We start from the raw sequence: 25,797 nt of genomic DNA on the forward strand, positions 1-25,797 counted from the left end.
CTCCATTAACCGTTAGATGCTGGAGGCACTGAGCAGAGAAACTCTGAGAGCAATAATGATACATCACCTCTAACCTCCCCCAGACCTCCTGCGTAATGAGCTGTACGGGGAGTGGACTTGGGGCGGAGGGCCGGCAATGCAGGGTGTGCGGCACTGGCAGCAACCATAACAAAGAAAGACAAATGAAGTGTTTGGAAAGATGAGAGTCTCCCTCTGCAAGCGATCTGGACATAACATAAACAAGCCTGTCTCTTTTCTAGCCTGTCTCACCACCTGCAAACGGCGCTGGCAGTTTGGGTTAAGTGGGCTGTGAATTAAGGATGAGATGTTTAATCAGTCAAACAAACACACACACACACACACACACACACACACACACACACACACACGTACGCACACAAAGCACAAGGGACAGAGGGACAAAGTGCATCAGTTTACTGGTATAATGGACACAGACACACTTGCATCCTAGGGAGTGTCAATCAATTATTTCTCCTTTAAACAAAGTTAATTACAGTACATTGTATGCAATGATAACAAGGATCCATATGACTCAGTTAGTTCTTGTGAAACAGCTGTATGAGAGATGTGCAGTGGCTTGACCTATGTATTGCAGAAATGGGTATGGCTCATCGATTTGGTTGTGGTAGAGTAATGCATTTCATATCCAAACACAAAGCCACATTAGTGCCACAGTCTGCTGACCTTGATATACATGGCTTCATAAATGCCAGTGACCGCTGGTGCTGCTGAACTTTAGAAAGAGTATACCATATATAGAGGAGACCTAGATCACACTACACTACTAGGTTTGGGTTCTGTAAGGTTTTTTAATGTTTTTGAAAGAAGTCTCCTGTGCTCAAGCACCAAGGCTGCTTTTTTCTTCTTAAAAAATACAGGATTTTTTTTTCTTTCTATTTTAATATATTTTTTAATGCAATTTATTCCTTTGATGGCAAAAGCTGAATTTTCAGCAGCCATTACTACAGTCTTCAGTGTCACATGATCATCATTCAATATACAGATTTAGTCTTCAAGAAAAAATCCCGTGCTGTTTAATATTTTTGTGGAAATGTAATAACTTTTTCAGAATTCTTTATGAATATAAAGTTCAAAAGAACAATATTTATTTTTGTCACAATGTAAAAGTCTTTACTTTTGATCAATTTAATGTGTCCTTGCTAAATAAAATAATTAATTTCTTTAAAAGAAAATCTTACTGACCACAAACTCTTTAACAGTAGTGTGCTGTATAAATGTGTATTATCCCAAATTCAAATGTATAAATAAATTATATTTATAGTTTATCTTTAAATATTAAAACAATTATGTAGTTCGTGAAATAACAAAAATGATGGAAATATTAACTATTGATTTTGCCACCAGATTAATTCTATAAAACAGCAACATGTGGGACAATATTAAGTGCTGAATCTTGTCCTAATGCATGGAAGTGATACATTTGGACAAAATTATGTAAAAAAAAATATGTTTAAAGGGATAGTTCACCCAAAAATGAACATTCTGTCATCATTTACTCAACCTCAAGTTGTTCCAAACCAGTTTGAGTTTCTTCTGTTGAACACAAACAAAGATATTTTGAAGAATGTTGGTAACCAGACAGTTGACAGTAGCCATTTACTTCCATACTATTTTTTCCTACTATGGAAGTCAATGGCTACTGTCAACTGTCTGGTAACCAACATTCTTCAAAATATCTTCATTTGATCTTCATTAAAACATTTTTAATTTTGCATGAACTATCCCTTTAAGGAAAGAATGATCAAATTATTTAACTGTTTGAAACCAATATACAAAGCCAGTGCTAGAGAAAACGTGTGTTTGTGTAATTGAACTTTTGACTCGAAACCTTTGTGTTTGTGACAACAAACCCCATTCTCCCCAACCATATTTTGGTATACACTTACTTTAAATCCTGAATAGTTTTCCCATTTGTATAAATGACTAATTGACATGTGTAAAACACATTGGTAGACAAGAATTGGGAATCATTGTGTAATAAATCCATAAATTCACTCAAACATCAAAAATGCCCATTGTTACCTCTGGTCCAATTAAAAGCAGTTGTCATACTTTTCAGAACTTTCTGAACATGGGTGCCAATTAGCATGAAGGTGTGTGATGGGCCCAGAGCAGAACGTCACCATTACAGTTATTGATCATTGTTTCCCCTTCAGCCATCACACGCTCCCCAAGGGGTGATTACTCTGCTTTATGATTTATTTACACTCTCTCCCCTCAGCATGGAGCCATAATGAGCCTGTCATCTCTCTCTCTCTCTCTCTCTCTGGGCATGACACACTCCTCACTCAGTATGTGTTACCTCCAGAGCTATACAATTCACTGAATCTGCTATCATTTACCAGGAGGAACCAACTTTTGGAATTAAACTATTTTATTGTTCATGTCTAGGAATTCCATCGACAGTGGAAAGCAAATTACAGTGATCAAGGAGTCACATGTTTTAAATAGCAAGTTTATGCCTAGGGCAAGGAGGGTTGAGGGATTAATTGGTGGAATGAGCAAAACAATTCCTAATAATAGGTCTTGGGTCTTCAGTCCAATGAGCTTCTGTTTAAATCATTAAGCCCTCTGGTAAATCAAGATAAGAATTGTTGGCATTCAATGAGAACACTAAAATTTAGTAGCCGAGTTTGGGAGCCTCCAAGGTGCTTAAGTTGTGTCTCATTTCCATTTTTAGAAAGACTAAAAAAATACTAGTAAGTAAGTCTTTTGCTATAAGGTGATGTTCTCATAAAAGAGTTAGAGTACATAGCAACTAAACAGGCCTAAGATTCTGAAGATTCTTGCACAGAAGAAAGTCATACAAATAATGTTTTTTTTGTTTTTTTTTCATTTTGTCGGTGAACTAAGGTTCAGTAATTAGCTGCATCTTAAACTCTCTACAAGCTTGCAGATGCAACATCCCAATAAAGTGTGTAATAGGCTTGCTGGACTGTAACAAGTTGCATATGCTAAGTGACTCTCATGGCATATTGCTAAACGGGGATGTTTGCCAGTTTTGTGTAGGCGTTATTAGACTTTTCTTTTTAATTAGCAGTCTGGGTTTTATTTTTTCTAATATCAGAAAAAAATGGCAAATATTATAGAAAACAGTGGTACATACTGTAGGCAGAACGGTGAATATTGACTTAATATTAAATGTTAGACGTTTCCACCTAAAACTCTTTCTCGGTTTCAAATGTTCTTGTTTGTGTTTGTATAATGACTCATTCTAGAAAGTGAAAAGGTTGCTGCTGCTTATTTTATAATTATTAATGGGTACCTATTATCCCTGTACTAGGTACAATCCATCCAGTGGACACTCTTTATTCCTCCCCTTAATAAGAGACAATTCATTTTAAAGATCAATGTAATCAAATAGTACATTTGCAATGTGCGGCAGAGAGAGGATGATGAAATGTGGAGACTGTGCTCTTTATGAAATTTTCTAGATATTGGTTTCATAAACAACCCCATTTGATGAATATCTTCATAAACAACAGCCACAGATGTTGACCTTTTGAAGTCACATTCACAGGTGTACCTTTCAGTCCGGTTGGACTGCCGACGGCATGGCACAGTATTGCGCACACAAGTGCCCGTGGCAGGATCAACACTCTCCACGACGACGAAAGGCCTCTCCTCCAGCGTGGCCACAGTCAGGTGGCGGTTGTCAGATACGGGTTCCAGGAAGCTGCCATAACGGGGCCATACAGGGTAACGCATCTGCAGAATCCCTCCCTCATAGTTTCCTACCTGTGGAGGGTTTCAGAAGTGGATTAAACCTTACGGATTGCAAACAAACCAAAGGTTAAAACATACACAGATAGACATTTCTTTATTGACTTCTACTGTTTTAATACTAATTATATTTTCTATGCCTTAAACCTGAAGCTATCCCTCACATAAATCCTTTTGCATTTTTAGATTTTCATTAACCATAAAACCTGACATTTTAAATAACTGTCAGAAAAGGTTAAAAAAAAAGAAGTTTTTTTTTAGTTGAGTGTCATATTTGACGCATTTGGCATTTTTGGTATGATATTGGATAATAAAGAGCTCATACTCGAGGAGAAAAAAAAACAACTAAATTTTATTCAGAGGCCCAAATTGAGCAAAAATATTGCAGTTGTTGATATTCATATGGCCAAAACGTAAGAAAAAGTGTTACTCTTCAAATATTACCAACAATATAAAAGATATTCTTACGTTTAGTTAAAAAAACAAAACAGTAAAGATTTCACAGCGAAAAGACACATGTACCACAACCTGAAGGTGGACGCTTTTAGAATGATATTAAGAGGCCTTTTACTTGCTAAAAAAACCAAAAGACATCAGATGATAGGCATGTAAGACAATGTTTGTAATTTCCGGTTTAATTTTATCCATGTAGGGGATTCCATCACCTTGTATCCTTGTCTTTGTATAGGCAAAACCACACAAGCAAACATTCGACAGAGGTGATAAAGGAAAATGTTCAAAGTGCAATTCATGGTGTCTTCCTCACGGGTATGTTGTATTTATAATTCACTGTACAATACAATGCATTATTCGTTTGTCACATCATCAGCATGATGTATAATCATATAAATATCCCACAGCTTTCTTCTGTTATTCTCTTTTATTGCTCTTATTTTTTGGGGGTTTTCCTCTGAACTTAAAATGAATTTGTAATAATGGTTAGAATTTATACTACTCCAGTAATGAAGGTGTTGCACAAAGCTGTAAATCTCCCAGGGCTTAGAGGCTCATGGGGAATCTTTACAGAGCTGTTTGTAGACTGTGGAAAAGCCCTATTATCCAGAGAGAGCTCAACCCACTGGCCCAGCTCAGCTTAAAAGAGACTATGGAGAGTCTGACTCAGGGCCGCCTCTACTGAAATTTCCCAAGAATCAATGCGTCACACCCAAATACCAAGGGGGGGAGAAGTACGAACCTGCTGTCCGTCTCTGTGACCCTGTTTTGAAGTTACACGAGAGAAGAACATACACTCCTCTATCTAAAAGCTGCAGTCCATTAGCTGGGGTTATTATTACCTGACTGCTTCTTGAATGTGTGACCCCTGCTACAGATTTTGAGCAAACAGCCATTTTTTTGCAGCATATTTTTTAAAGAAAAATGTAAAAGAGCTAAAGAAGGATGCACTGTTGCATATCCTTTTAAGGCAAAAGACAGGAAAGCTCAAGAAAGTGTTGCCACTAATTGTGCAGCAGCTGTTTGACAGCCTTTCCCAAATGCAGCCGAGGCTTTTCAGCTTGAGAATTGTAATCCATGTTTGGTTATGGTATTAGCTGTGAGGGGAAGTGAGCGTGATAAGCCTCGGCAACAGGGATTTATAGAAGAATCATTCATAAACTTCAGCAGAACAAATAGATTCAATCTCTAGACTCCAGGTGTGGATAACATGACAGCCTGGTGGCACATCACATCTGATCATTAGCAATGACGACAAGAGCACTAAAGAACATTTTATTTGCACATTAAATGAGGGCTGCGTCGTGGAAACTGTTCTTTATGTGTAAAGAATGAATCCAGACAAAGCCCAGCAGTTATTTCTGTCTATACCTGTTTTAGTGCGCACTTTCAGATTAGCAACTGAAATAGGCTGTGTAGTGAAAGTGAGAGGTATAGTAATTCAGCAGACTATAATGGCTGTAATAACAGGGTATTCTATTCTCGTTCTGAGGCGCAAACCAAATTTCGGTCGGAGTAGATATCTGTTATTTGGAATAGCCTATTTCGTTTTACAGCCGCCTAGCATATCTGGGATTCTTTAGCTGAGATTTTCAAAAGCCAATGTCTGTCCAAACCACTGATCATACAGATCTGTGGTCTAAAACTTAAAAAAAACAAGTCATCATGTACTTAAACTACAACAGCATTTTGTCTATTGCAGTTCACAACCGAAAATGGGTTGCAGGTCTGTTCTGAAAGGGTTGTGGACAGCAGGAAAAAAAAAAGCATTAAATGCATATATAAAATGCAACTAACCATTTAAAGGTGCAGTGTGTGATTTTTAGCAGCATCTAGTGGTGACATTTGCGAATTGCAAACAGTCAGTCACTCGCGGCCAATCCTTCAAATCGCAAACTCTAACGGTACGTTCACACGGGTCGTCAGCGTCAACGCTTGACGGAAGGCGTGGCTGAAGTTTGGCACTGACGCCATGGTCATAGCAGCGTCAGCCAATGAAATTAGACAGGAACTCAACAACAAGCTTCATTGTCATTCAATGGTCATAAAGGACCGGGTGATTGCCAACCGCAATAATTAGTTTCTCCTCCATTTTAAAATTTATCCTCAGTTTGCTGCTCTTGAACAGGATGAACGTGATTGGCTGCCGCCTGGCTACTGTATTTGCATAGAGCGATCTGATTGGCTGACGCTTCCGTCGGCTGCGCTTCACTGGCGTTGCTCGCGGCAGAAGTTGAAAAATTCTCAACTTCTGCCGCGAGCAACGCCAGTGAAGCGCCGCCGACGGATCCACAATTCTTTTCGGCAACCCTTGACGTCACCCATTCAAAGTCAATGGGAAGCGTTGACGCTGACGCCCCGTGTGAACGTACCGTAATGAGAAGCTACGGTGGCCGACTTAGGATCGGAAGATGTCGTCGTCTAAGTCAGCAGAGTAGCAAGTCAAGCAATGAGGTTTCTTTATATTATATTTTATATTAAATTATATTTACTTAAAGGTCCAATATGTAACAATTTTGTAATACAATTTCCGAAAATAACTTGCACAGTGTGATATATTTCCTCCAGTTGTGTACTTACAATATCTCAAAAGTCTCCAAAGATTTTTTATTTCAGAGAAATTCCGATTTTAAATAACTGCCCTTCCCGAAAAGAAATGTCGCCTCTCAGTGACGCAATGTCCGCACTATCCTTTCCGGTGTGGACCATGTGATATTCCACCACACCGGAATATCACATGATCAAATTCGGAAGTGGTGGTTATAGCGTTATAGCCATAGACTGTATGGTTATCGTTGTTATGGATCACGATTACTCTTTGGCGAGTATTTAAGTGCCAACAAAACGAAAGCGTCCATATTCTGATACACGCAGACTGTGTGACAAACGGAGGAATAAAACCGGATCTCCAGATGGAGAGAGCTGCGCGACAATCTTGGACTTGACAGAGACTCTGCTCTCACGAGTGTATTGATAGACAGGTAAGCAAATCAATTTTTTTTATTGTACAAGTAACGTAATAGTTACAGTAAAGATGATTTTAATAGATATGAATTACACCACATGCCTGTACATTCTGTCACTGTAGCAATTTTTATGTGTTTCCCTGCAACACATGCAACTGTCAATAATAGCACTTATAAACAAAGTTATATTGCTCTTTGTACTTCGGTAAGGCTTTTTATCACGTGTGGTGACCGAGATTATGGCAGTACAATTAAATACAATCGGATATGTTGTTAAAAAAATATATTTAGTCATTACTTGCAAATGTTCGTTCAAATATAGGCCTACTTTAGAACGATTGGTTTGAACACATTAAACAACACGGCATTAACCATAAACACGTAAAACTGCACAACATTAACCCAACAAATCATTTGACAAATAACTGTAAGTTGTAACGGGATAATATAGCATAACATTTCACGTTCCTTGCAGTTCATTAATTATGATGACATAAAATAATACGATCAGACATACAGGTAATACAAAAACGAATAAATTACCTCATCCGTGATCATGATTCATTAATTCCATTTAGATACATCGCTAGATGGTGAAAACGCATTAAAAACGACATCTCCCATCGTCACCTCCTTCATAGCGTCATCAAGCTTCGCCTTTGTTATTGTTGGAAACTGCGCCCTCTTGTGGTCATTATTATTTACATATTGGAGCTTTAATTATTCAGTAAAACCACATGTTATTGCGATTGTTATTTTTAATTGTTCATCATTGTGTTAGTCTTATATTCACTGACTTTACCATAGCCTGTTTCCATGCTAGTTAGTTTAAGATAAGAAAGAGCTATGGAAAAGAGCATCAAAGCAGCTAGGTAAGGGGAAATAGCTAACGTTACGATGTCCGAGGCGTCGTTCAGACAACATGTTTTTCTCCACGTATTCTGCTGCGTCTTTTTCTGCTGCTTCTCATTCAAGTTAGTGACGAAACGCGCTCTGTAGCGCTGTTTGTTCGCTGTCGGCTACGGTAGAAACATGACGTCACGATATGTCGACCTTCATAGAAGGGGTGGCCGCGGTTATGTAGATATAAATGACTCATTCTAAGGTAATACAAACATAACGGTTCATTAAGTAAGGTCTTTATACACCACTGAAAACATAGTTATGGATCTTATATTGCATTTCTGTCAATAAATCCTCAGAAATATCACACATTGCACCTTTAATTGTGCATAGTTAAATGAGAAGAAAACACCATAAAATACTCCCCATATACTTAGTTCTGTTAAGACAACTCTCTGAGTGTTTGGTAATGGATATGAGAATGTTGATATGTTTGGTTTTGGCGGAGTAGATCTGCTGCTGCTGTTGGTTATTGTACGGGATTTGCTACTGCCGTGCCAATACATACACGACACGCTGCTGTGAGCATGTAAGACATGCTGCTGCTGTACAATATAGCGTAGCAGATCTATACAGGTGGAGCTGGGGAAGGTGGAGGGTTTCTGAAAGCGCAATGCAACTGCTAGACAAAATGCTGACCAGTATTTGAAGTTTGAGCAGTGAGCTCATTGGCTACTGATACAGCAGGAACCAATCAGCTGTGACCTATAGAGATGATGTGATTGCAAGCAGATTGAGTTAAGGACAGAACTTTGTATTTGTAGGCAGAGTGTTCTATCAAACTTTGACAGAAGCTAAACAAATTCTCAGAGGACGCCATTGTTTTTGTTTACTTTCTACTTTTGTGTTTTACGTTTCATACTGTTTCAGGTCGCCACTTGATGTCCAGTGCAAAATATCTGGATCCTGAAGCATTTCCTTCCAAATCTCACAATAGCACAGATGCTTTTGAAAGCAGTGTTTTTCCCAAGAGGATCTGTGTCATTTGGGTTTTGTCTGTCTTGGAGATACTATCATGGCACCAGCAGAGAAAAACAGTCTTGGTGCTGTCAGTACGCCTGTTCTTTAAAAAAGGGAAGCAATGATTCATCTTGCTAATGACTTCAGCACACAACATGAGCAGGGTGTGCACAGCATGGGAAAGTGAGGTGGTGCAGAGAGTGTCAATGGGAGCGTGAGAGGGGCTACAGAGCAAGGTGGCCAGATATAGATAAACTGTTATGTCACACAGAGGGGGGTCAGGTGAGCCATGAAGGCCAGAGGCGAGAGTTTAAACTAAAGACTTTTTCTTTAAAAGAAAAATCGATCAAAACTTTTCAAAAATAACACAAGCTCTTTGCGGCTCCTTTACACGTAAATCTACTTGTCATCTACTTGTACGAATTACTCCCACTAATTGTGCAGTTTATTTGCACACACTGTCTGCATTGTGTTAGTGCTTAATTTACTAAAGGAATTATGCAAATCAGCAAACGCACCTGCAAAAACATTTGCATGTCAAGCTAAATAGAGCACACTTGCAAAAGCTAGCATACAATGCTGGAACTGCACAGGTTCAGACACTTGATTCGTGAAACACAAGTGCACGTTGACAGTGTGGCTGGATAAAGGCCCAATTATAATGGTTTTCTCCATCATTTGATTATCATTTGATGAATTACTGCTGTCATGATCAATTAAAAATGTACTCAAACATCTCTTTTAAATTAAATTCCCACACATGACTGTTAACAGCACAATGCTAGTTCTGCCTGGGAAAAAGCAATGATTTTTGTGAATAAGGCACAATGTATGAGCCTTATTTACATAGAAAGGAGGCTTGTTTGAGCTAAAAAGTTTACTAATTTAAATATTTCTTTATAATTGCAGCACATTTAGCATCTGGATTGTTGAAATAGCACAAATAAGTTGCAAAAAAATGCCCAGCCCCTGAAATTTACAGAAAACATTTACATTCTACTTTCGAAACAAGGTTACAAAAGCTCTTTCAATTTAGTTGTCATCTACTAGCCATCAACAGGACTGAGAATCTGAGCACGTTTTTTTCTATATGCAGATTTAGATGACAACACACATCCTCTAATATCGTATCCTCTAATCCACCGAAAGGAGGGCGTGATGACCGGATGTAAATTTGGATGTCATTTTGATCTCTGTTTATTCCTCTAATCTCTTTTTGTAGTCAGGTGGTGTTCACACATTGCCAGGCGGCCTACACATGTCCCTATCACAGAGGCCAAAGTGCTGGAGGGCTGGCCATGTGAGGAAGAAAGGGCTGTTTCAGAAAGCCAAGTGTAATTGCATCATGACCTCCTGGTGTGGACGGTAATAAATGTCTAGCGTTTGAGGAGTCTATGAGGCAGGAATTTCAGATTTTTTATGTATTCATTTGAAAATCTGTGATTAATAAAAGCTAAAAAGATATTAAAATGCACATATATATATATATATATATATATATATATATATATATATATATATATATATACAGTGCTATGCATAAGTTTAGACACCCATGCTAAAGTTGACTAAAAAGAGGAATAAAAAAATCATCTTTTGGAAATTGAACTTAATGCCTTAATTAAAAAAAATAGGAAAAATCCAACCTTTAAGGACACCAATTTTCTTTGTGAATGAATAATGTATCGTAAATAAATAAATGTTCTTCCTTAAAATACAGGGTGCATAAGTCTGGACACCCCTATGTTAAATTCCCATAGAGGCAGGCAGATTTTTATTTTTAAAGGCCAGTTACTTCATGGATCCAGGATACTATGCATCCTGATAAAGTTCCCTTGGCCTTTGGAATTAAAATAGCCCCACATCATCACATAGCCTTCACCATACCTAGAGATTGGCATGGAGTACTTTCCATAAGATCATCTCTCAATGCAAATCAAACCAGCTATTAGGCTAACTGAAATAAAACCATACTAATCTCTAGGTATGGTGAAGGCTATGTGATGATGTGGGGATATTTTAATTCCAAAGGCCAAGGGAACTTTATCAGGATGCATAGTATCCTGGATCCATGAAGTAACTGGCCTTTAAAAATAAAAATCTGCCTGCCTCTATGGGAATTTAACATAGGGGTGTCCAGACTTATGCACCCTGTATTTTAAGGAAGAACATTTATTTATTTACGATACATTATTCATTCACAAAGAAAATTGGTGCCCTTAAAGGTTGGATTTTTCCTATTTTTTTTAATTAAGGCATTAAGTTCAATTTCCAAAAGATGATTTTTTATTCCTCTTTTTAGTCAACTTTAGCATGGGTGTCTAAACTTATGCATAGCACTGTATATATACACACTCACTCACACATGCTATTGAATGTTTCAACCAAATAAACTAAAATAAATAAACCGATTCGGGTTACCACAAATGAGTTTTTGTTGCTCATGTCTTAATGTACTTGCAACTCCAAAACACACATGTGCTCCCTTGACAATTTCACCATCCGAGAAAGGTTTTTTGTGTTTTGTCAAAAAATTAGCAACTCTAAATGAAGCTTCGGTTGCAGCCAGTGACTTTTTAGCGGGTCTTATAAAAAATGATCGCTGCCTGCTTAATGTTGCTTTCATCTCACTAACTTTTTCTTTTCTAAGTGATGTAACTGGTGGATAACAGACATCGAAGGTCTTGTGGATTGTGGTGAAATGTCTCTCCGCTTTGTGTCTCTTGGCAATCACATTGCTAGCTCCACAGATGATGCATACAGCTTTATCTTTAACGTTAGTGAAGAGGAATTCTGTCTCCCACTCCTCGTTAAAATAAGTCTTTTTCTTTTTTCCATGACCTGCATCATCATCCATAATTAATCTTTTTTCTTTTTTATAGTTCAATTTATCTTATTTATGCCGTCTGCCCGTGACCGCCACAACTCACAGAATAATAGCATAAAAGTAATGGGTTTTGTTTAGCACAAATGTAACGTACGTCGCTCAGATTCTAAATATTTAAAATTATTGAATGATTTGATTATGCTTTAATGTTATATGAAATGTTACCATTAGTTATTTTTCTCATTTTATGTTATTATCATGAAAAAAAATGAAATGAAGAAAAGAAAGAAAATGAAAGATTACATTTCGGGCTATTTATAGAACGTGCTTGGCGAGCGACTCACAGGCACCATGTTGGAGACCACTGCTAAAGGGTGTTCCAGAAATATATAGACATGACTTCCAAACACTTACTTCTATAAGGAATAGATAAAACACTTAAGGAAACTGTATCTCCAGATCTGTGTATGTTCCATATTCCAGCTTTGTGTGGTGAACATTATTATTGTTATTGTTCCATCTAATCATAAGACTAACCTTGTCCCAGTGTCTCTCTCGATCCAAAGCAATGATCACCATGGAAGGATTAGTGAGATAGCCATCAGCGTTGAAGGAGAGGTCCTTATGCTCCCATGACACATTTAGCATATGCCTGTAGAACAAATTAGTAGCTTTAAATTAGTAAACCAAAAAAAAAAGTCGATTTGAATTTTAAGTGATTGTACAATTGCTTGGATTTGATCAATCTCTGAAATGAGACAGAAGACTATTAGGCAGAAAGGAGGACATTTCAAATACAAGCCTATAATATTTTCTCCCCACCGAGTCAAATGAATATAAATCAGAGCGTACAGACACTAATACATTTACAGTATTCATTCTCTCTCTTTTAATCCTCCTTGTCTCATAGACCTGAACATTTTTACTAAACGAATTGCTCACTTATAGAACCAGCTACTGGTGGAGCAGAACATGAGGCAGGATTTAACAATGTCATTCAATTTTAATGATAAAAAGTGCAGTAGCAGTTATCATTATTCAGACATCATTTTAATAGTGGCTAAAATCATGACTTGACTATACAACTATCAACAACAAAATCTTCAGAGGAACTCAAATACACCACTCTATATCCAACTTATCCACCTTCTCTAAGATTTATAGCTCCTTTGCAAACAACAAAGCTTATAAAGAACTATTCAATCTCAGTTATGCAAGAGAATGCATTATATTGGACAAATATGCAAAAATTTAAATCCTGTTACCATTTATGTACCCTCATGTCATTTCAAATTACTCTGTATAAAAAAATATAAAATGGCAGTGCAAATGTTACCTGTCTGGAAATATGAAAAAATGACAAAAAAACAAAAAAAACATAAAAGTAGCTTACACAACAATACATGACAAACAGATGGAAATGTAAGATTATTCACCAATAATCTTCCTTTCTGTGAGCTATTAATTTGACAACTGCTGAGATTTGATCATTGAGTCACTGAGTTGAACTCTGATTTGTGAACGAATCAGTCAGTTTTGTGAACAATTCATTGAAAAGAACAATTCATTCAATGATCCAGTTCTCAAGTTCAACTCACTGTACACAACATGCAACAGTGGGTCTTGAGTTAACTTACTTTTATTGCCATTTTTTCGTTGTCGGTTTTTGTTGCGTATTAAAAAGAACCATGTGAAGAAGATAGATGAAATAACATGAGGGTAAGCAAATATGTAATCTTCATTCCTTCCTCTACCCATCTTACCATGCCAACTCAGACCATCCTACTAATATAACACCCCCCCCCCCCCCCCCCCAAGAGAATGCATTCCTTTTTGCCGCCTGATGAATCCTTTGATAATGCCCAACTAGTCACACGTCTGAAAAGCCAGTTCTTTAAAGATTTATAAACTGTCTTCCGACAGACGTTTCTTTTTATGCCAGAGAAACGGGCAGACACCTGAACAGCACCGAAGCCTGGGAACATTCCGGATGGAGAACCCAGTCACTCATGTGTCTCTGATACGCTTGATCACAGAAAGCTCGGAGAGGCAATTGGAACACTATTTAATGAGGACGGTGACTCCCAGGTGAATGGCAGATTTAACAAGGAAATCTGGAGAATCTCCCAGTCTCATTACAAGGGAGAAAGACCACAAGAAAAAGTGCAAAAAATGCAATGTTTTGTCTGGAAAGCTGTTTATGATGAAATCTCCAGCGGCCAACTAAGCTATGAGAATTAAAATTGTCAGGACTTTGAGTATTTGTAAATTTGCCACCCACACTTTCCTGTTGAATTTGATGTGATCAACATTTTTGACAAAAAATAGGGGAATGCTGGCCAAGGGAGGACTAAATATATGACAGCTTCATAAAACATTACTGGCAGTCAGAGTACTCCAGATATTCCAAAGGGATGTCTATGATAATGTTTTTCTCTTTCTTTTAAGACATGATATTGATAAATATCAATAAACCACAAAAATGAGAGATAATATAATATTAATACTCAGGTCCAAAAAAGAATACACTTTCATCATGTTTCTTAACACAATTAAGTACAATGTGCCCTTTGTAATAAAGTCAAATTAAAAGTTTTACTTTAAAGTACATTTTAAATCATTATGTTTTAATGATCTTTTCTCATGCTTTAAAGAAGTGCACGTGTAGATGTGTGGTCTAACATACTAAAACACATGTAAGGTACTTGATAATAATTTGAACAGTAGTTTGTTATTCGATATTACATTTAAAGTTAATACTGTACATTTTAAATGTCAACTTAAACTTCATTATTAGAAATGTGTAATTACAAGTATATTTATAATTTTAGTTTATGCTTGTCAGTACATTTACTGCTCGGCAGAACAGTTTAACCATATTTCAAAAGAAGTAATTATGAAATGACATATAAAGATGTACTTTCATCCCCCTGTTCCCCAACACACCACCCCTGTTCCCCAACACACTATTCACCAGATAAAGTCCTACCTAAGTGGTTCAAAAAAGCACTCTAAAGTTCAGCTAACCGCATTTAATATAAATTTACACAACAATGCATTTTCATTTAATTGCAAATAACATTCAATTAAGAGTCCGAAAACATTACATTCTTTTCACACTCGACATTCTTTTAAAGGGGTCATCGGATGCCCATCTTCCACAAGTTGGTATGATTCTTTAGTGTGTTCATTACAAGTTTGTAATATACTTTGGTTAAAATTCCTCAATGGTTGTGTAAAACAACACCCTTTTTATCTCCTCAAAAACAGCTTTGTTCACAGTGACCTGTTTCGGTGCATGTCTCTTTAAATGATAATGAGCAACTGCTCACCCCACCCCTCTCTTCCATGGGGGGTGTCGAATGGCTGAGATATGCTAATACGGGACAGTCCGTCAGTGGTCGTGGGCGGAGCATAAAATCCAAACGGCCTGATTATTAAGAGTGTTTAAACTTTTTGAGAATAAAAAAAAGGAGTGATTTTTTTCATTGTATGGTGGTTGTGTGTGTACAAACACTGCAAAGACACATTTGTATGCAAACACCATATAAAAGTGAATTTTGCATCCGATGACCCCTTTAAAGTACACTAATTCTGTACTATGTTCTCTTTTTAATTAAAAGTATGCTAAAGTGTACTTATTTTTCACAAGGGAAGACATGGGTTTTAAATCCTTTTTTTAAAAACAAATAATCTAAAGGTGCTTTTCAAAAATACCTTTACTAAACTTGGCAGTCTGAAAAAGTCTTACCTGAATAGAGAATTGTTGGCATTCAATTTGGCAGGACTATTGCAATCACTGTGACCCTCAGGAATGAATCCTCTGTGCTTGTGGAAACTGTACACCCCTTTTACAATGACTGCCACTCCTTCCCGAACCCTCTGGCGCAGTGTTTTCCTCCAGCGGTCTGTGATAATACTGATGACGCCCACTGGGAAACTGTCAGGAGGGGACACTTCAGGGTTCCCTACAGCCAGACTGGGGATGACCCAGATGTATCCAGGCCCCAGAAGCCCCACATCAGAGGCCATCCTGAACAAGTACTGCGCCTCCTCGTGGGAACAGTACACTAGATATACCTGCGAGTCCACCTGCTGTAGTAGTCTACGTGTGCGGATGTCATTGGCCCCCACGGACATCTCGAAGCTCAGCACATCCTTCAGCTCCCACAGGAAGTAGCTGGTGTCCGTGAAGGATCGAATGTAGTCCACGAAGGTCTCGTAGCCGGGATACAAACTGGTGATCACCACAAAGTTACCCCAGTTGTACTCCTCCATCACTTTGAACATTGCATTTATTTGCTGCTCTATAGAAGATCCCATCTGGAGAAAGGTAGAGCCTTCAGCCTGCAGAATCAAGACAGAAGATAAAGGAACTACAATCATTTGTGTGGGTACCATAAAATTATTACTTAAGGACACTAAGGTGATGATACACAGGGCAACTTTTTGAGCAATCTTGCTGGGCAATGTTGCCGTCAACGGACAACCAGATGAGACACAGGGTCCATGACTGATCTAAATTATCCAGACAGAAATTTACTGCCAATTTTCAATGGGAAAGTGCCCAAGCAACAATCGATCGGCAAGATTGCGAAGCAACATTGCTCACAAAGTTGCCCTGTGTATCATCACCTTAAGACGTTTTATGAGATATATGCAATCATTCCAAGGAATGGACCTACCAAAATAACCAAACCTGAAGACATGTTACAATTAACATGCTAATAACTGAGGTAAAATTGTAAAACTATACATGAATTGACCCTCAACACTGGCACGCCACAAGGAAGCGCATTGAGCCCTGTGCTGTAGTCCTTGTTTACACATGATTGTGTGGCCATTCACAGCTCCAATACCATTATTAGGTATTGCTGACGATACCACCATTGTGGGTCTGATCACCAACGATGACGAGGCATTTTACAGAGAAGAGGTGAGGCTTTTGGGACAATGGTGCCAGAACAACAACCTGTTTCTCAATGTCAGTAAAACTAAGATGCTGGTGATCTACTTTAGGAAGCATAATAAGGTACACGCACCCATTTATTTCAGAGGGGACAAAGTAGAGAGAGTCAACAGCATTAGATTCTTAGGGGTCACCCTCACTTCTAAACTCACATGGACTGAGTACACAGCATCCATCATTAAAAAGGCTCATCAATGCCTTTATTTCCTTAGGCGTCTGAAGAAAGCTTTTTTCACTTTTCTGTCCTTACAGGGTGTATTGCATTCAGGTATGACAGCCGCTCCACACAGGAAAGGAAAGCCCTACAAAGGGTTGCTAAAAAGGCTCAGAAAATAATTGCCACACAACTACCAGCAGTTGAGGACATCTACATTACACGCTGCCTCAAGAAGACAAAGCGCATCATGAACGACTAGTCACCAGCCACAGGCACTTTTCTCTTTTCTGCCATCTGGCAAACGGCTCAGGACTATTCGAACATGCACTACAAGATTCAGGAATAGTTTCTGCCCCAATGCCAAGTAATTTAAGCATTTTGGCAGTGTTGTGGAAGAATTAAAAGTAGCAACTTGCCTTTAGCTCTTGTCTACTGACGTGCCATTAGCTCAGCTGTTTCCAAAGTGAAACAAGCTACTTTTTCTAACAGTAGGGTTTTTCAAACATATATATCGTTGGAAAATTTGATTCATTACTGTGATTCATTTTGAACTAACTGATTTTATAAGGAATCAGACTTTCCAAAATAGAGAGGACGTTTTAAAGTCAATTTTTCAACTAATTCAGTCAGTTCAAAAAGAAATGATTCACCATTTCAAGTCTCTGCAAGAGCTGTTGAGCCAGACAAACATGGTTGTGATTGATTTATAAATTAAATATTATATATAATTATAAGGTTATATATTTTATAAGGTATTTTTAAAACCTCAATGTAGTTAGCAACTTTTTGTTAGTTACTTGTAGTGTAACTAACTACTATTTCAAAAGGCTAGCTTAACTACTTTAAATTATGAGCAATTTAAAAGTAGCTACACAAGCTACTGTACACTTTCAAAGTAGCTCCCCAACACTGCATTCTGAATATGACACTGAAGATTGGAATAATGGCTTACTCCCATTATTTTAAATTGTAAAAGTATTTCAGAAAATAACTGGATTTTTTTTTCCAGATAAATGGAACATTGGTAAGCAATAGAGACTTTTTTTTTTTCAAAAAGATAAAAAAAAAAATCCAACCTACTCTAAACATTTAAACTGTGTATGTATGTTTTAAATTGACCAATGAATGAGCTTCTGATGGGAACCATAACTCACGCGGCACTATAATTGTTCTGCATTTCAGTTTTACAGGTTGCACACATTTACAGGAGATCCATAGTAACTCAATCATGGTACATGGGACTTTCTCATACCATTGAAATAACGTATTCCTGAGCAACATTAACCTTCAACACGTTCCAAAGTATGAGATACGAGAATTGGATTTACAACGCAAAGACAATTCACTAGGCTATTGATCCTATCTGTACCACAGCCACGCGTAGGGACTTGATTTATTGCCTGACTTTCAACCATTATTCCTCTTTCTGTAATCCTATTGAATAGATTTACACTTGACACCTAATACTCGTTTATCCATGCAGCTGTTCAATATCATGCCGGTGTGATGTGCTGTTTGAAAAAAAATTGCAATATTATATTTGCATGTAAAAAAACAGTTAGCGTCAATATCAAGCCACAGTTGTGCATGTAAAAAACCCAAAATGATCTATTAGTGCTGTTTTAATTTCACTTGCACTTAGTTAACTTCAAACAAGCGAGCGTCCTAATGCCCTACACTGCCAACCGCATTTCCTTCCACCGCACAGCATGAGATGACTCAAAGGTACCGGAGGAGGTGGTGTCCAATTAAGTTCCAAAGTGAGAAAAATGGGTGTGGAGGTCTGGGAGTGTCAGGAGCCGAGAGACATTCTCCCAAGACTCCTCTCTGACTAAGAGCTTTCCCCTTCCCTGACAGACTGATCCGGTGTCCTTCAAATAACTTCTGTGGTTAAAGTAGGCTACCTCTTGGAGAGAGAGAGATCAGGTGCCCTGGGACTCACCGGTCCTCCTTCTCCACCAGTTTTCTTTCTTTAAAAAGTTATACAATCACCCAGACTCAGCTCTCCTGCGATTAGCACTCAAGAGCCTCAGCAAGACCAGATGGAAGTTATGCCATAGCCGTCAAAACATGCTTTATGTCTGAAAAAACTTGCATTCGCAGAAAAATGGGATTATCCCTCATGGACTTTCCCTATATGTGCACTTTAGGCATGAACTTAGTCCCATGTGTTTCGATAGGTGCCATGCACCCTCAGTCACTTATTCAGACATGACGTTAAACCAGGCATTCTTGACTCTGGCCCTCAAGGTCCACTTTCCTGCAGGGTTTTGCTCCAACCCTAATCAAACACACCTGAACATGCCAATCAAGGTCTTAAGGATTTCTAGAAAGCAAAGCCGATTTAAGGCAAGCCTCCGTGTTTAGAAAAAAAAAGTACTTGTTTTTTTAATGAATGTTAATGGAGGAGAGGCTTACACTGAATAAACTGCTTTTGTAGGAAAACAGCTTAGAATTTAATGATTCGACACTAATCTCCAACATGTTTGCCATTCAACATTCATTTAACGGAAAAAAAAAAAAATGCTGTTTTATAAAAAAAGTCACAGATAATTTTGTGACAGGTAGAATTCAGTTTACGTAACTTCCCATTCATTTCTATGGTATTCGCAAACAGTGATTGACTGTCGCACAAAATTAAATGACGTCAAGGCTGTCTCAAGGCACACGTGATCCAAATTAGCTGTTACGCTTTCTCCAATGGTAGAGCCATGGATCCCAATATCTCCCAATAATAATACCATCTCTGCTATAAAGTTTTAGGCAGGTTAGTTTGATAAAGGTTGGAGATAAACTCTGCAGGTATAAGTGGACCTCGAGGGCCAGAGTTAATAGCCCCTGTCTTCAAAGTTACTGTATAGTTCACTCAATAATTAAAATTAAGCAATCATTTTCTCACCCTCTTTCTTTCCAAACATGTTTGACTATCATCTGTGAAACACAGAAGACAATATTCTGAAGAATGTCTCAGTATTTTTTTATCCTTAAAATGAAAATAAATTCTTAAAAAGTCAACATTCTTCCAAAAATCTTCTATAGTGTTATGCAGAAGAAAGAAAGTCCTACAGGTTTGGAACAAGTAAATGATGACAAAAGTATCAATTTTGGCTGACCTAACCCTTTAAAATATATAATGATATTTAATATTTCCTGGATTAAATTAATACATTACATTTCAGGCCATGTTCTTTTTCATACAGGCTTAATATAATGTCTGGAGCTGGCACCCACTTACCAAAAAGGGAAGCTCCACCCAGATTGTAACATCAAGTGCCAAAGTGATATTTTAAGCTCACTTTATTTATTTGGAAGGCACTTGGCCATTGACAGTGTCCGATGCTACTGGGATTTCATGAAAAAATCCCATAGCAGATGTTTGTGACCTACAGTCCAATCCCAAAAGCTAGGCAAAATAATCAGCCACAGCTAATTCAATTGCATTGGATTTACATGAGCAATATACATTGGTTTGTCTTGCTGTAGCATGACCAGATTCAAACAAAGTAGAACAGGATGTCGCATATCTCTGCCTCCATTCACCGCAAGCCTATACAACAGGAATTGTATAATCACATCAAATTTATGATATGATATGCACGCATTTCTCAAAGGAGATTAAATACCTAATCCACAATCTGGAAATGTGGTATGAAATATGTTTCATAGCTTTATGCAATTTTTTAATTTGATTGATATTTTATATGTTTAACCTTTACTATGAAGTCTATTTCTGAAGTCAGTGTGCTGTCCAAAATATTATGACTTTATTACATGAATGAGAATTGGAAATTATAAATATGAAGGATGCAAGAGATTCTTTTCAGGTTTTCCCTCAGTGCTCTTTAATAAAAATAGGAACATGGTCATTGGGTTGTTCAAAAGATTTGGCAAATTATTCAGGTTCTTCATATTTCATGCTCTATGGTTAAACTCCTGAAAAATTATTCCCTGCCAGGACGCTTCATTTTAATCCAGTTCTTACAAAATGATCTGACATAGGAGACAAACACATATTTTTGGCTTTCTGTTCCACTTTATACATCTTATAAACCTTATTTTTCTGCAATCCGTGCAAGTCTGAAAGGCATTTGAAAATGACAGCTGCGCAGGAAGGAGTCATCCACTCTATAGCTGGTATTGAAGATAGTCATCTGTCCCATTAAATCAAGGGCTATTGTGTTTCTCATTTAAAGATATAAATCTTTTGCCAGTCTGAACGCGTAATGATTGTTTTACTGTCTTAAAAGTTGACTTTTTTCTTTTGTGGATTTCAGATATCAGATGCAGCAAAATCCGCACAGCGTGCACTAATAGAGAAAAAGCGACACAACTGCACGTGCCTTTAGTAATGCTTGTTCAAATTGAAAGGATTGGTTAAGCCAGAAATTAACATTTTGTCATTATTTACCCTCATGTTGTTTCAAACTTGTATGAGTTGTAGTGGTGAAGGTTTTTCAAAAGTTAAACCCAAAAAATCGATGTGACTTAAGATTGCATTGTGTTTTTTCCAATAGATAAGACAGTAAATTGTAGCTGCAACGAGACACAAAATGCCTTCACTACACACGTGGTATGTAAAATTACAGTCGTGGAAGTCTTAAAAATGTGTATTGAACGAACGGCTGTAATTTTATATCATTTTTTGATGTTATTCAGAAGTTTCCACACCTCAGTAATCAGTGGAAAATGAGACACAACTGTTGGGTGCTGGTTATACATCATAACACATATTGATTTTCACACCTCACAAAATCCCTTTTCCACGCATCTGTTCAATAGCATATCAGTGCAGGGGGCTCACTGGAAAATACACACACAAACCACATGCACATGCTAACGTTTGTCGACCTCACAGCAGTTCTTTTATACTCGCTGTGTCTAATATGAGCTGTGAGAACAGCGTCCCTGAAATTACTTCACAGATACCCCTGATTAAATCTTGATTTGATATTTGAAATAAATGTTCAATGTTTTTCTTTCATGCTGAGTCTTAACTGTACTCCGAGTAAAGCACAGGGGACTCTGTTACATTGTCATAATTCTAATAAATGTCCTGTTTATGTTCATGAATGAAGGCTAATGTTATTGAAACTTAAGTGGTATGCTGGCCACACATTGAACCTAATTCATGAAACATAATCAAAATGTTGTTTTGTATGCATAATTAATTGCACTTAATGCATTTAATTACATTTTCATTACCATTTTCTGTGTAACAAACACATTTCAGTGTTAATCATTACATTTGTGTGGGTAAATTGGTGTAATTCAGTTCAATGCTAAAATTTTTATTAATTTTAATACACTGTCGGAATGCAACAACAAATTATTTAATTTACAAATGATTTACATAGAAATGTGTTTGTCACAAATACATTATTTGTAAAATTTTTCTGATGAAAGTTGTTGCATTCATTTCAATGTGAAAATGTATATACAAAAAGTTTTACAAACAATTTACACAGACATTACTTGAGGCCGAAATGTTTTATGAATGATTTTCTGAGAAGTAATTTTCCATCGCATTCAATTTAATGTGACCATTTTTAATGTTTTATATATAAAAAGCTTTATGAATAATTTGTACAGATATTTGTTCTGCTTGTGTTTCATATATATGACCCAATGAATACACTTTTCTGTAGTTGGTTAAATAATAATGGGAAAAAACTTAATTAAAATGTAATTTTAGGTTATCCAAAGGTCCTTTATCTAGTTGCAAGGACAATCCTTTCGTAGTAACTTAAATGTTGAATGGATTGTGATCTCAGGTAATTCCCATTTCTTATTAAACCTGCTTCCTTTAAGCTGACAGATCCCTAAGATCTACCACTGCCACCTTTGCAAACACTTACTTTATGTGGGATGACAACTGCAGAACCTCCACTGATGCCTACTATGGGGATGGACGTCTGAGAGGAGATAAAGTCTAAGATTTGTGCCACAGCTTCTGAGTCCACGTCATCTTCAAACACCACTCCGTGGAGGCTCTCTGCTGCCATAGTCTGACAGAGACGTGTGAATAATGCCTTGGGGTTAGTGTCATTCACAAGCACGGTGATGGGGTTCACTTCCAGGGGCATGTCTAGGAAGTTTTCTGGACTCAGACGGCCCTTGATCTCACTGTGGTGAGCCATACCACTGAAAACCACAGCCACGTTGACCGAAGGAGGGCCAAAGAATGGACGTCCCCGGCAGGGAGGCACTACATTGAGTAACAGATGAAAGAAGAAGAGGAGTTGAAGAGAGGGACCCCAACACCCTTGAGGAGTGGCCATTTCAGCCTCCTAGAGCCTGAGAGACAGACAGAGATAAAGAAAGAGAGCAAACACTTAGCATTTCAGAATTGTTACTTGTTTGCCAGTTTATAAATTGTCAGACTTGTGTTCTCTCTAAGTGTGTATAATTTATTTATAAGTATATATATCACAGTTTATTCAAAAATATTAAGCAGCACAACTGTACACACAGTGTACATTTACATTTTTATAAGGGGAGACTTAGGGGAGACAGCAGTGATTCATTTATTCAGCGATATTGATTTCTGTTCATTCATCATGAGATGAAAATTGGACACAGTGTTGCATTGTTGTGAAGAAGAGTGACAAATAAAAAGCACTGCAGCAGAAATCTATATTATGCGCACACAAATAATATCCTACAAGTGCCATCCACACAAAATCCAAACTTAATAATTACACAAACAAAACTATTTTTTTGTTGTTAAAAAGGAACTGTAATCACAGTACCTATACTTAAGGGGTTAGTTCACCCAAAAATGAAAACTATCCCATAATTTACTCACCCTCAAGCCATCCTAGGTGTATATTACTTTCTTCTTTCAGCCAAAAACGATCAGAGTTATATTAAGAAATATCCTGGCTCTTCCACACTTTATAATGGGAGTGAATAGTGCATCCAAAAATGTGCATCCATCCATCATAAAAGTAATCCATACGGTTCCGGGGGTTAATAAAGGCCTTCTGAATCGAAGTGATGCGGTTTTGTAAGAACAATAACCATAATTATAACTTTATGAACTGTAATCACTAGCTTCCGGTAATGTCCATCCGCAAGTTCACGAGATTGTCCTTCAAAATCTCAGTTACTATGCATTCCCATTATAAAGCTTGGAAGAGCCAGGATTTTTTTAGATATAACTCCGATTATGTTTGGCTGAAAGAAGAAAGTCATATAGCCTACCTAGGATGCCTTGAGGGTGAGTAAATTTTCATTTTTGGGTGAACTAACCCTTTAAATTATGAGAATAATCTTGATTAAATCCTTGTGGATTGACAGGTTCAATTTTAACACAAACAACGTAATTTATTACATTTAAATGTATTTATACTGAAGACAAACGACAGGCACGCAATACGAAAATGTTTCCTCGTGTAGCATAAATAAAGAACAAGTGTGCTTTAATGTATAGTAATCCTGTGTTTAAAAACCACTCATGATCTGAATGTCTATTTCTGTCACTCATAATCTCGGATTGCATGTGTTCTGGTCACAGTGTGCATGCGCCTTCGTGAAACAACAGGCCATTAGCAGGCTGAGTGGGAGGTTTACAATATATCCAGCAGGGAATCACATCTAAACTCAGCTCTCAACACTTCACAGGGGCCGGCCCCTGATCTCCCAACCCGCAGATGGTGTGGGTCATTGAAAGCTCACCTTTAGTGAGAAAAAAAAACCTGACGAATGCTTGTTTAACGATTTCAATTCACACCACTGCAAGTTTGTGAACCACTGATTTCTTGACAGTGCAAAGGTCTATAGCATATGTTGTTTGTCTTAATCTTAAGTGACCATATAGACCTTAAAGTCTAGTAATTCCAGGACAGGCCCCTCGGAGCGAGTCGAGCGACCTCGGGTCAAGTGCATTACTGGTAACCATGGTGATAGACCATGATAGTGATCTCAGTAACTCTCCAGTTCCTGGGTCGTTGCTACTTGGAAATGAACCAGCAACCTTTGGGATGCCAGTGCTGAACTTTAACCATTTGGTTGCCGCTACACTTCAGTGTGTTACAGTACACACAAATTAAACTGGCTTGTAGGAAAGAGCAAGGACTTTCTTTTCAACAGCAAACTAAACCAGAATCTGATGAGATGCACTTGAATTAGAATCTTAAAGGTTAGGCCCATCCATCCATGCCAGCATCTTACGAATGTGACACCGCAGCCTATTAAACTATCAGAGCTAGCTGTTGGACCATGGACTGTAATTACTATGCATGAAAAATGCATAACTCACACTGTGATAGCTATCAAGTTCCTTAAAATGCTCCCATGAATACATCTGGCTGCTAATAAACCTAATTGCTACGTTAAGGGAATATAATGCGTGAGGATTCGCTCGTCTGCTTTTATGATTTGTACTGCATTGTTTTGCTACCGACTTTATTAGTAGTGCTCCTCACCCAATGTGGGACTTTCTGCGCAAGTGGAAGACAGATGGTTAAGTAAGAAAGGAGATGTGCATTCCAAGTGCAAAAGCAACCAAAACCAAACACAAGACTTGCCATGAGAAACCCCAGACACTCAGAAAGAGGTAAAACCCGTCATGGTCTCTGTCCTCTCTCTTTCTTTCCCTCTCTGTCTGCTTTTTTTAAAATCCTCATTAAAAAGACACTGTTCAAACTCCACTTAATACTGGCAAAGCATAAATGAGCATATTTGTATGCTTGTAACTCAATGAAATCCTCACACTTACTCAAGCAGCGGAGTTAACATAGCAACAGCTGTACGGGTTTCTAGGGAACACGACAGAGAGGAGTAAGGTAAAAAAAAG

The 25,797-nt window shown here is 37.7% G+C and overlaps 1 protein-coding gene across 3 annotated transcripts in view; it reads right to left on the reverse strand.

Moving 5' to 3' along the window:
• Positions 1–25,797, reverse strand: part of grin2cb (glutamate receptor, ionotropic, N-methyl D-aspartate 2Cb) — a 55,005-nt gene that overhangs the window by 11,200 nt on the left and 18,008 nt on the right. For all 3 annotated transcript variants that reach the window (XM_079851628.1, XM_079851627.1, XM_079851626.1), the window contains 4 exons: positions 22,856–23,294; positions 15,626–16,221; positions 12,412–12,526; positions 3,569–3,780 (listed from right to left, as the gene is read on the reverse strand). In XM_079851628.1, the coding sequence (XP_079707754.1) occupies positions 3,569–3,780; positions 12,412–12,526; positions 15,626–16,221; positions 22,856–23,278 (1,346 nt within the window). In that variant the 5' untranslated portion in view covers positions 23,279–23,294. The remainder of the gene's footprint in view (positions 1–3,568; positions 3,781–12,411; positions 12,527–15,625; positions 16,222–22,855; positions 23,295–25,797) is intronic.

The sequence above is a fragment of the Squalius cephalus genome, assembly GCF_949319135.1.
Source record: "Squalius cephalus genome assembly, chromosome: 19".
In the NCBI taxonomy this organism is placed as follows: Eukaryota; Metazoa; Chordata; class Actinopteri; order Cypriniformes; family Leuciscidae; genus Squalius; species Squalius cephalus.